Raw genomic sequence first — 13,470 nt, 5'->3', positions numbered from 1 at the left:
AATAGTGATCCAAACCAAGCATTCACCAAGTAAGAGAGCAGGCTTTAAGAATCAGCCAAGGCAGCTGGTGGTGAGATGGAGCACTCAGGAGAGTGAGTTGAGCTGGGAATGAAGTAAGCATTTTACAACAGAGTCACATGGCAGAAATCAATCAAATTCTACAAAGATTTATTAATCCTTCTATATGAAAGCAAAATCGAGACTTGGTATTTGACAAGACAAAGCAGTACCTCCCCTCAAGGAGCTTAGATTGTATTGGTGAAAGTGACAGGTTTATACAAATTCATACAAAATAAATACAAGTTCATTTGGTTGGGAGGAAAGGGAAGATGCTAATAGCTGGGGGAGGGATCTGGAAAGCTTCATGTAGATAATGGTACTTGACCTGAAATTTGTTTTTTGTGTTTTTGTTCTTTCATTTTTTTAGTATTATATTTTTCATCAGTTACATGTTAAAACAATTTATATCTTTCATTGTTAAAACTTTGAGTTCCGGATTTTTTCTCTTCCTCTCTTCCCACCTCAGCCCCATTGACAATACAAGCAATTCAATGTAGGTTGTATATGTGTAGTCATGCAAAACATTTCCGTGATAATGTTGTGAAAGAAAACACAGACCCCCAAAAAAAATCCTCAAGAAAAATAAATAAAATAAAAAACAAAGTTTGAATCAATCTTCATTCTAATACCATTAGTTCTTTATCTAGGTATAGACAGCATTTTTCATCGTTAAGTCATTCAGAGTTGTTTGGGATTATTGCATTGCTGAGAAATAGTTATGTCATTAACAGCTGGTCTCATTTTATAACATTGCTGTTATGTTATACACAGTACATTTCACTTTGCATCAACTTATAGAAGTCTTTCTGGGTTTTTCTGAGAGCATCCTGTTTATCATTTCTTATTGCATAATAATATTCCATCATAATCGCATATCACAATTTATTCAGGCATCCCCAGTTGATGGTCATCCCCTCAATTTTCAATTATTTGCCCCCAAAAAAGAGTTGCTATATTTTTATACATATAAGTCATTTTCCTTTTTGTTTATCTCTTTGAGAATACAGTCCTAGTAGTGGTATTCCTAGGAAAAAAGGGTATTTGCCATGAGCTTTAAAGGAAAATAGGGATTCCAAGAATTAGACATAAGCACCAAGATTTATATGTGAAAAACAGCATGAAAGCCATAATGACATTGATAGTATGTATGAAAAGGAGAAATGCATAAGATTGGAAATGTAATGTGAAGCCAGATTGTAAAGAGTTTTGAAAGGCAAACAGAGGAGTTTGTTTGTTCCTTGGGGTAACAGGGATTCATTAAAGTCTTGAACAAAAGAGTGAGTCAGTCAAACTCATGCTTTAGAGGCAATTCCTCTGTAAACATTTAAATCCTTACCATATATTAGGTGCTAGTAATCACCAGCAGCTTTGTGTAGGATGGATTGGAGATGGGAGAGACCTGAACCAGGGAGATCAATGAGGAAGCTCTTGCAACAGTCTGGATTGGTGAGAAGTAATATTGGCTTAAACAAAGTTGGTGAGGCAGGTAAATGAAGTACTATCCCTAGAGTCAGGAGGACCTATGTTTAAATTTGACCTCAGATACTTAACAATTCTTAGCTGGATATGCCTAAGTGAGTCATTTAACCCCCATTGTCTTGCTCAAAAGAAAAAAAAAAAAAAAGGTTTCTACCTGTGTGAAGAGAAGAAAACAGACAAATAGGAGAAATGTTTTTTAGGTAAAAAATGACAAGACCTGGCAATTTTTATGTCTATGGGGATGAAGGAGAGGGTGGTTCTTACGGGAGCATCTACTAGTGGCTGCTGGGGATCTAATTTTAACCAGTAGAATAGATCCTTTCATGTGAGAAGATGATAACATACAAGGATACTGAGAGGCTGTTGCATTCTCTGAACGCTTTCCTCTTCCCTCTTGACTCTGATTTATTTCATTCTCAACTCACAAGCAACATCAGTAAAGGCTGATTTGCAATTCCTTCAAGTATGTTATGATTCACAGCTGGGGGCGCTTTCTGGCGAACCAACCTGTCCCTTAATGGCACAATCTCCTTTAATCCTTTACAGGCTTTCTGGGTTTCTCACTTAGGCGTGGTCCTTAATAGATGGTGACAAGAACAGCAGGGTTCTTTTTTCCTTTCTTTTTATAAAATTTTATTTTAATAGGATATTATTTTTCTTTTTTTATTATTTATATAGCTTTTTATTTACAAGATATATGCATGGGTAATTTTTTTTAGCATTGACAATTGCCAAATCTTTTGTTCCAATTTTTCCCTTCTCCCCGCTCCCTCCTCCAGATGGCAGATAGACCAATACATGTTAAATATGTTAAAGTATATGTTAAATACAGTATATGTATATATATATATATATATATATATATATATATATATATATATCCATACAGTTATTTTTCTGCACAAGAAGAATCAGACTTTGAAATAGTGTACAATTAACCTGTGAAGGAAATCAAAAATGCAAGTGGACAAAAACAGAGGGATTGGAAATGCTATGTAGTGGTTCACACTCGTTTCCCAGAGTTGTTTCACTGAGTATAGCTGGTTCTATTCATTACTGAACAAATGGAACTGATTTGGTTCATCTCATTGTTGAAGAGAGCCACGTCCATCAGAATTGATCATCATATAGTATTGTTATTGAAGTATATATTGATCTCCTGGTCCTGCTCATTTCACTCATCATCAGTTCATTTAAGTCTCTCCAGGCCTTTCTGAAATCCTCCTGCTAATCATTTCTTTCAGAACAATAATATTCCATATTATTCATATACCACAATTTATTCAGCCATTCTCCAATTGATGGGAATCCACTCAGTTTCCAGTTTTTGGACACTACAAAGAGAGGGCTGCCACAAACATTTTTGTACATACAGGTCCCTTTCCCTTCTTTAAGATCTCTTTGGGATATAAGCCCAGTAATAACACTGCTGGATCAAAGGGTATGCACAGTTGATAGCTTTTTGACCATAGTTCCAAATCGCAGGATATTATTTTTCTAATTACATTTAAAGATGGTTTTCAACTCATTTTTGTAAGATTTTGAGTTCCAAATTTATTTTTCTCCCCTTCTCTTTCCCTTACCTCTCCCCTCCCTACACATCTGATAAAGGTTATACATGTACATTCATTTTTAATACATGTCCATATGAGTCATGTTGAGAAAGAAAAATCAGAACAAAAGGGAAAAACCTTAAGAAAGAAAGAAAAAAACAAAATTTTTAAAAGGTGAAAACAGTATGCTTTGATCCACATTCAATCTCCATAGTTCTTTCTTTGGGTGCAGATGGCATTTTCCATCATAAGTCTATTGGAATTGTCTTGGATCAGTGCATTACTGAGGAGTTAAGTCTATCATAGTTGATCATCACATAATCTTGCTTTTACTGCGTACAATGTTCTCCTAGTTCCACTCACTTCATTCAGCATCAATTCATGTAAGTTTTTCTAGGCTTTTCTGAAATCAGCCTACAACAGGATTGTAAATCTTGGTGACTTGGAGATACCCTAAACAGAAATAGGGAAGTTTGGAAGAAGGGTAGATTTAGAGTAAAAGATAATGAACTCTGTTTTGAACTCAAATATGATAAATTTTAAAAATTGTAAATCTTTCACTAAATGTGCATGAGTTTAAACTGCATGACTCCATTTAACATTAATGAATGCTCTAAAGCTAAATCCTAAATTTGTCATGAAGAGAAAATTAGCATTCTAAACCTGATTAAGCCAACATGAAAGGTTGTAAATGCTTGAAATTATTTCCTAGGCGATGGCACTGAACTAAGAATGAAAAATTGAGAACTAAGCATAAATATTGCCAAAATGAAAATGCCCTAAAGATTTAATAAAAACACTTGCAGCAGGAGTGTTTGCAAACATCCAAGGTATTTTATTAATGCAATAAAATTTTCACAGCACTGGAAACCTACAGTTGACTTAGGGTAGGGAATAACATCAATGTCTCTAGAGGCACAGGAGTGGATCAATAAGGAAATTCAACAAGAAGCAGTGAAAATAATGGGCCCTAGAGGGCTGGCAAGAATCTGAGCCTGCTGCCAAGAAAAAGGCATATATGATTTAAAAAAAAAAAAAACAAACTTGGCAAGGTCAGATATGGAATAAAAATGCCAATATTTGGTGTTAAAACATCCAAGGTCATAGACTAAAAAAAATGAAAGAACAAGCAACCAAAATCCTATCTTTAAGGTACAAAATACCACAAGCAAGAATAAGTACTATTCTAAGAAAAGGATATGTATACTAGATTAGCATGGAGGTAACATATCACTGAGTGCCTTGGGCATGATAGAAATAAGTACACAGGAAAGGGCTGCAGATATTCCAGTAGCAGATATATTTTATCTGTTTCACAATTTTGCTCAGAGCTAACAGTCTACATATATATAACTTCCTAATTGTTTTTGAAATTAGTTAGTTTTGAAAGAAGACTTTAATGGGGTTTTTGGATTGGCCCAAAAAAAGAAAAAGTATTGGCATTTTAAGTAAATCCTGAAATGGATTTATATAGTTCCATCCTGTCCATTTCTCCAGATCTATACACACATATACATGATACACACACACAACACATACACACACACACATACGTACCATCTCAACACCATTCTATTATATACACACATACACATACAAAATCCCAGAAAAGCCAAGTTTTTATGATTGTTCATCTAAGGGAGAATAATTTATTTTTTAAATTATATTCTAAACCTGTTAATTTCCAAATAAGACCATCAAAGAAATTCTTTAGAATTATGAGCTCAGTCCTAACAATGGCTCTTTTAGCCTATTAAAAATGTTTCCAATTAAATTAATTGAATGCATATTGGGAAAAAAATGATGATAAAAAGAAACAGTCTAATGTGAAAAGCACAAAAATTAAGATTCAAAACATTTGGATTCATCTGTGGATTGGCCATATACTGGATTTACAGACATAGTCAAGTCACTTAACTTCTGTGAGTCTCAGTTTGTTTATGTATAAAATGCAGTTAATATTTAAACTATATGCTATACCTTGGAGAAGATCCAAAGAAATAATGTATGTGAAAGTTCTTTACAAGTATAAAGAGCTACACAAATATAGTTATATTATTAAAACACATTAGTGCTCAGGAACCAAACAAATACAATTCAACTAACAAAGAAAAAAGCAAATGTTCAATCATTATATTTATTCAGCCTCTATTTTTGGTAAGTCATGCACATATGTACACAAGCTAACCCTATAAAACCAAGAAAAACCTAATCATAATTATTTGAAACAAATTACAGTACTGGAATTCAAATGCAATCCTAAATTTTAGATTTAAGAAACACATTAACAATGTTCATTGAGGGGAGATAATTCAAATTGAAGCACAGTATAGTCCAATTTTTATTTTGTTCTCAAAATAAGGAATGCATACTAATTATCTTTGACTAGAAAATAAAAATTAAATACAACAGTATTTTATATATTTTAATGGATTAATTTCAGGGAGGTAATTTAAATTTCTAGACTTCTTTTGAAAGCATTCTAATAAGTTCCATATGGAATTTACATTTTTCTAGGCATAATTTTTTCATAAATGTAAGCATTTATGAAGTATCAGTGTGTAATTCTTACATTCTTATATGGAAGAGCAATCATACATATAAAATATAATATTTTGTCTAATTGAAAACTGCTAAAAAAAAAAGTCACATACTATTTGTAAATTCTATTATATACTAACATACAATTTCTATTACATACTAGCAACACAGAAAAGATAGATTTTTTCTTCAATTTCCTATGAAATAGGATACATATTATTAGATAATATAATTCATTTTTCATTGAAATTTATTAAGAATTTCTCAGGAAATCAATCAACAAGCATTTAATAAATGCTTATTATGTGCTAGTCATCATGCCAAGCCCTGGGGATAAAAAGGCAAAAGTTTCTATCTTCAAGGAACTTCCATTCTAGTAAATAAGATAACTTGCAAATAAGTAGGTATAGACAGGTTATATACAAAGTTGTCAAAAGGCTAGGTAATAGCAACTAGAGAATAAAGAAAGACCTCCTTGAGAAGGTTGGATTTGAGTTATATCTTAAAGGAAATTAGGGAAGTTCAGTGGCAGGTGTAAATAGGGAGTACATTCCAAACACAAGGAACAGCCACAGAAATGGGAAATTGGATGTTGTGTGCTAAAAAAAAAAAAGCAAATAAGTCAGTATCACTGGATCATAAAGTACTTGGAGAGGAGAAAGGTATAAAAAGACTGATAGAAAAAGAACGGTTATTTTAAAAATATATTAAATGCCAAATAGAAGATTAAATATATTTCATCCTGGAGATAATAGGGTGTCATTATATTTTACTGAGTAAGGAGGTAACATAGTCAGACCTATGTTTTTGGTAATTCAGTTTGGTAATTAGGTGGAGGTTAACTTGAAGTGGGGCAAAACTTGAGGCAAGGAAACCAATTAGAACACCAATACTTTGCAAGTCCAGAGGGGAAGCAATAAAGGCCTAAATTAAAATGATAGCTATGTACTACATTGTGGGAAAATATATTTCAAGAATTGACATGACAGTTGAGGCTGACAACAAAGTTGAGAGCATGATGAGCACCTTAACAATAATAGGGAAATTCAGAAGAGCATTTGAGGAGTAAAATAATGAGTTCTGTTTGGCATATGTTAAGTTTGAGGTACTTATGACTCTCCAGTTAGATGACCAAAAAAATAGCTACTGATGCCATATAGTAGTTCAGAAGTGTCTGTGAATATGTGATCTGAGAACCATCTATGTGAAAATGATCATTGAACCCAGGGGAGCTGATATGATCACCAGATGAGGTAGTATAGAGGAAAAAGAAAAGACCCATTAAAGAACCTTGGGAGATCACTGTTAGTGGGTGTAACATGGTTAAAGATTCACCAAAAAAATCAGAGATTGATTCAATGGAACCAAAATCTAGAAAAGAAACTATCATAGTACCCCTCAATACTCAGTGGGTCACTTAAGCTAACTCTCCTTCAAAATATCAGATAGAATTAATTAATAGAATAGAATAAATCTTCATTGACCTTGTTTAGGAGTGCATGGTATATAATTTACTTACTGTTGTTGTTCAGTCACTTTTTACTTGCATCTGACTTTTTGTGACCCCTTTTGGGATTTTTCTTGGCACAGATACTGAAGAGTTTTGCCATTTCCTTTTCCAGCTCATTTTACAGATGAGGAAACTGACGCAAATAGAGTTAAGTGACTTGCCTAGTAAATGTCTTAGAAAGTTGAGTCTCCTGACTCACTGCCTGATGCTCTATCTACTGCATCACCTAGCTCCATTTAACTTGGGCTTTCTTTATATGTTGTACTTCCCCAATCCTGGAGTAACGTTGCCTAGTGAATGAAAATTGGTTCTCCCAAGCAGCATGTCAGAGTAGGAGGAAGAGTACCTGTGTTCAAATTCTAGCCTTGCCATTTGCTACATTATGTAAACTTGGACAAGTCACTTTCAGTATCTGGGGCTCTGGTTTATCCCCTTTAAAGTGAGGAAATTAGATTATAGTCCCTATGGTCTCACCAATATTAAAAGCAAATTCAAAAGCAAATCTATGCTAAGAGGGCAGCCAATATTAATTAATAAAACAGGCAGATAGAACTGTGATGAAGGACTTTTAGATGAATTATTAGGGGGTGGCAGGAAGGAGAGTGTTATGCTACAGATTCAAGAATAGCTATTTAAATAGGTAATCTAAAGTCTGCATCCAGTGGAAAGAAAAACAGCCATAACTAGTAGACTTTGAATGGAGCTCAGTCTGCTTCTTCCATTTCAATTCTCTTGGAATACATCTTTGAATGTTCCACCTTGGTATTTCAGGACCTCGAGAGCTGCCGACTTCGGCTGGATCCTGAGCTAGACCGGCACAGGTATGAGAGGAAGATCAGCTTTGCTGGTATCCTGGATGACAACGAAGATGCAAAAGATTCTCTCCACAGCAGCAGTCACACTCTCAAGTCTGACACAGGTGTTGAGGAGAAGAAAGGTAGGTAAAAAATTAAGACATTTTCATGGTTCAGTGTTTCTTGCGGGGCATATAGCTTGCAAGAAATATGTGCCAAAAGGAAACCATGAAATATTCCCAAGAACCTTATTGTCTTTGACCTCTATGACTGGGCTTATGTAATGACAGAGACTAATACAGTTTACCAAGTCATGGGCAAACTGAGATAAGGACTTAATTCCCAGTGGTCAAAATAAAAGCAAAAAAAAAAAAAAATCGATACAAGTCTTTCATTTATTCCTTATCTCAGTTGCCTTTTCAGGGTTTCCTTCATCAATTAAAACATGAGAACATTGCATTATTTCAAAACAATAGTCTCAGTGTCTGTTGTGAATGGTAGTGCCCTGGGCCATTTTTGCTGTATGTTTCATAATGGATAACTCTGTTATTTGGGAGAAAAAAGATGGAATTTTCATCTGTATTATAAATGAATATGATTCGAGTTTGGTGACATACAATGAAGCCTATATGGTTATCACATGACATTTTATGATCTTACAGTGTGCCAAAAGTCTCATAAATCATTAAAAATGGAAAATTAATGTAAGGAAGAGGTGGAAAAAAGAGAAAATAAAACTTGCAAATTTAAAAAATAAAGTCGAGGTTAGAGCCTCAGCTATATTTGGTAAGGACAACAGAATGCCTTCCATCTTTTTTTTTTTTTAAAGCACATCTCATGCTAATTTTTCCATATATTGTCAAGATACAAGTGTTGCAATACAAAAACTATATGGTGATTTAGTTCATTAAACTACATAGAGTAGTATTCATAGATAGCAGCAGATTTAGATTCAAGAGGATCTGAGTTTGAATCTTACTTGGTGGTGAAATTATTGGTCTCAATTTTTTTGAACCTTAACTTTGACATTTATAAAATGTGAAAGGTGGATTAATGAGTTTTAAGGATCTTCTCTCTTTAAATCTGTGATCCAAAGATCCTGTAATGTGTTTGTACAAATCTATGTAAAGGCTGAGTCATTTTAAAATATTTTTATTATGGTAGTATTATTTTAGAGATTATTTTAGTTTCATGATTTTCATCAAGGCTTTTTGCCAAAATGAATCTGAGTAATACATACCAACTAATGATTAATGCCTATTTCCCCATTCCTATAAATTTGGTACATCAGAATAGGAAGATTACAAGAAATCACTAGCATAAAAATTAAATATATGTCTACATATGCATATATATAAAATGTAAAATGAAACTACATGCAAATACATATACATGTTGATATAAACATACATATACATATACACATAAAGGAAGAAGCATTTCATGAAGGTTCTGTTTTTCAAACTGACCAGCTAAAAAATTTAAATCTTTATTTGCTTATTTTGCAGGCTTTCATTATCAGTTGCTAAAACCAACTTAAAGGTTAAGACCAGAAGTCTCTGATGACTTAAATGATTTCAGACCATCTGTTTCCTCAAAAGCTAAAAACTGGATAGGATTAATGGTTAAATAAACTTCTTGTGATGATCACTTTGATCCTTCCAAAGATAGCTGTAATCAGAGATCTCTTTAGAAAGAAGAATTGTCTAAGATATGTGACTGCCAAATCAGGCCACAACCCAGAGCTCATTGGGTAATTTCATGTAGTTTACAATACCAGCCTTTATAGCAATGATTGGGTTAATTAATAGAATTATCCAGAATTAATTACTAGGATAGTCAATTATAAGAAAATTGTAGTTATAGAGAGCTAATCTGTGTTAGTTCCAAGTTGGGTTTTCTTTTGGCAAATTATATTTTGCTTATATTTTTTTAAAAGAAAAGAACTTAGTGAGCTCGTCAAATGGTTTCAGTGCAGGAAACAATGAGTCTGCCCAATCTACTTCAGCACTCTTAGAAAAGCAAATTGTTTCCCAACTGTCCACCTTGATTTTCTCTCCTGAGAATATCAGCAGCTATCGTTTCCTTTGAGAATAAATGATAGAAAGTTTTTGGAGAAGATGATGATGTAGTCATCTGGTGAGCAATAGGTCTGGAAGTTCCCAGTCGCCCTTGGGAAACTTTCAAGTCAACTCCAATATCGGTTCCTAGGCAGCATGCACAAGAACATATATCAGAAGGGAAAGGATACTAATGAACTCTCTACACATGTCTGAAATCAACTGAACCTAAGCAGAAATTTAAGTGGAAAGTAATTCATTTGTGTGAATTAAGAAGACCCATGTATCAACCAAATCAACAAGATTTTCTTTTTCACATTCCTGCTGATTACTTGTTGTCATGAAAACAAAGGTTAAATTTCATTGTTGAAGGATCATTATATCATTTTTATATACAATCCAGAGGAAGAAATGATCATGCATGAAAGCATTTCTCTGCTTTCCCAGTTATAAATTACTGATTCAATAGTTTGAAATCCTTACTTTGGGATGCCCAAAAATGTTCCAGATTATTTTATGGGATGTCCCATATCCTCAAAACAAAGTGCATTTTAATTCCCTTTAATTTATCACAGTACTGAATCCGTAGATGGTACAGTAGAAAGTGTACTGGCCCTGGAGTCAGGAGGACTTGAATTCAAATGTGGCTTCAGACACTTGATACTTAGTAGCTATGTTACTGGGAAAGCTACTCCCAATTGCCTCAACAGAATAAATAAGCTAACAAATAAATAAATTATCACAGTACAGCTTTAGCTTGAGTGAATCTATGAAATCAAACAATGGTGGGGTGTTGCCATTATTAGGAATTCCTACAAATTTACTTGTTTCTTTCAAATCCACTGTTGCGAAATTGTTTTGATAGACTGGGGCATATATTAGTAGTGATGCAAATTACAATTTTATTCTGTTTCTCCTTGTTGCAGGTAGGTAGAAACAAAGATGTAGTAATTAAGCTTAAATAGCACTGTGGAAAACATACACTGGAGTGTTTTGCACTATAATTAAAATGTAGCCTGATGTTGTAAAGTCTTCCTTGGCTGTGTTCAACTGTGCTATGGGAATTATAATTTTCTCCATCTCTATCCAGATGTGCTCAAGGAGTCCCCCCAAGGAATTTTCCATCTGTATATAGATAATTTTAGTCATTTGTGAGAATGAATCAGAATAAAAAGTATCCACACTGGTCCAAAATAATTTCTCTGGGAGGTCTTATATGGCAATAAACCTATATAGCTAACTGGCACTTTAGTATCAGTCCCATCACATTAGCTTATACAATTGCCTATGTGTTAGCTGTGGGGAAATTGCCACTTGACATATTCTTTGTTAGATTTGGGTTCTGCAGAAAAATGTAATTTCAAGCTCAAATCAATTAGTTTGTAGTTTTATATCCACCTCAATAATTGGTTGAGTTTCCGGTTCTCCTTGTACTTTGAAAAGCATAACTGATGTCACATAAATATGACCACTGAGTCATTAATGTACCATTATTCTGTAAATTCTCCCCTCTGACTCTTCTGAATAAGAACTAATGGTAACTAAGATAAAGCCTTCAAAAGATATATATGTATAGATATAGATATATAGGGACAGAGATGTACATATGCATCTGGATATATCTGTATGTTTTACATACACATATACATATATACACATATATAAAGTGAAGGCTTGAATGCACAGGTCAGGTTTTCACGTCTAAAATTGTTTATTTTTTCTCTACTGATCAATTTCTCTTACTCACAGAACACTAAAAGATGAATAATGCATGTTCTTCTCAGTACATGTAGACTGTAAGGTTGACTCAGGGTGTTGCAACATTTGGACTCACATGCCACCAAGCCTTTTGACTGAGAGGAGGATCATGGGAAATCAATAGGGGCTTTGGAAATGGAACCATTTCATATTCATGCTCACCAAAAACACCAGAACGAAAACAGATCCTTTAGCGGCCTTGCTGAAGAGTCAAAGCTGAGATCTACTGCTGACTTGGAGAGAGAGGAACCACTTGGGGTATTAAGTGCTTAAGGTATTCCAAAATGAATGGGTTTACACGGCAGCTCAAAGAACCGTGTAAGTCCCATTACAAAAAAAATTTTTAAAGGTTGTCATTCATTCTCTTGGATGGAACAATAATAATGAATATTAAATATCCTAAATAACTCTACTTCAAAAGCATACTCATGCTTGTGAACCCAGGGCAAGGAAGAAAACAGGTTGGTTCTGATATTGATAAACGTTGTTTACTAGCCAAACTTTTCCCCAGATCTTCACCCTGCCATAAGTCTGATTCACAAAGGTCTTCAATGGCAATGACTTTGGAGGAAGCCACTTGACCAACAGGCCAACAGAAAGGGGGTAGGGTAGGGCAAGGACAAAATGGGGAGGGCAGGGATCTCAACTTGGGATGAAGAGAACTAAGTGGGGGAAGTCCTATCTTATCTTTTAATGCAGTTCCCAGCAGGAAGATCAGGATAGGAGGCTCCCGCCTGCTCCAGATTAAAGGAACCCGCAGTTTCCGGGTGAAGAAGGGGGGTTCCTTATCCAGTATTCGCCGGGCCGGCAGCTTAAAGAGTACCAAGCTATCACGGCAGGACTCAGAGTCTGAGAATGAGGAGCTGCAGCTGTCCCAGAGCAGGGACACTGTCACTGATATAGGTAACATAGAGGACATGGGTGGACAGGGAAATGGGAGGAGAAAAGGCAGTGTCCTCTAATACCTCTTGGTGGAAGAGATTGCAGTAATTCAAAAATGAAAGATTAGGCACTAAGACTTTGATATATCACAGCAAGAGAGTAGATCCAATATAAAGAAAGCAGCCCTACTGTTAATTCTTTGTTGTTTCTCTTCACCAATTGTTTAATGAAATTCATTAGATGATGGAGTCAAGAGTCAACCCAGTAGTATTGTATGGATACTAATGGAAATATTTGCTTGACCGAAGTTGAGGACCTAAAAGATAGAAAGTTTTAGAATAGTATTTTTTTAGGAGAATTCCTCCCTCACAAGTTCCTGTGGAGAAGACTGGCCTGGTGAGTTTAGGTGTAGAGCTCATTTACCTATTTAGCTCTGTGTACCTAGGGATCTGCTCTCCAGAACTGATGGACCTGTAGGTTGATAACACTAGTCATAGAAACAATAGCAAAGAGGTAGTAGGAACAGCGAGAGAAGCAGCAGAGTAGAAAGTCATTCTGTGAGGGTTGGTGTTCTTGTTCAACTTCAGCTTGCACAGCCCGGCCAATGAATGTCTAATTTGATCACAGTAAACTCTAATAGTTTTGTGCATCTCAACAACACAAGGAATTGGATTTAATTTTGTCTTTCTTCATCTTTTCTCTATATGTAAGCCATGGCCTACCCTTCTGGTAACCATGAACTTGAACTCTCCTTGTCATTGCCAGTCATGTTGGTGGCCAAGGGGGAGAGATCCTCCTACAGTCTATAAAACCAATGGATCCTCTGTTCTATT

General features: G+C 34.8%; 1 protein-coding gene across 1 annotated transcript in view; it reads left to right on the top strand.

Annotated features, from left to right (window-relative positions):
* UNC80 (unc-80 homolog, NALCN channel complex subunit) overlaps window positions 1-13,470 on the top strand; it is a 228,787-nt gene that overhangs the window by 109,090 nt on the left and 106,227 nt on the right. Inside the window, exons 26-27 of the mRNA XM_051983635.1 lie at window positions 7,915-8,080; window positions 12,455-12,658. Coding sequence (XP_051839595.1) covers window positions 7,915-8,080; window positions 12,455-12,658 — 370 coding nt within the window. The remainder of the gene's footprint in view (window positions 1-7,914; window positions 8,081-12,454; window positions 12,659-13,470) is intronic.

The sequence above is a fragment of the Antechinus flavipes genome, chromosome 3 (assembly GCF_016432865.1).
Source record: "Antechinus flavipes isolate AdamAnt ecotype Samford, QLD, Australia chromosome 3, AdamAnt_v2, whole genome shotgun sequence".
NCBI lineage: Eukaryota > Metazoa > Chordata > Mammalia > Dasyuromorphia > Dasyuridae > Antechinus > Antechinus flavipes.
The sequence above is the reverse complement of the archived record's forward strand: the minus strand, read 5'-3'. Positions and strand labels throughout refer to the sequence as shown.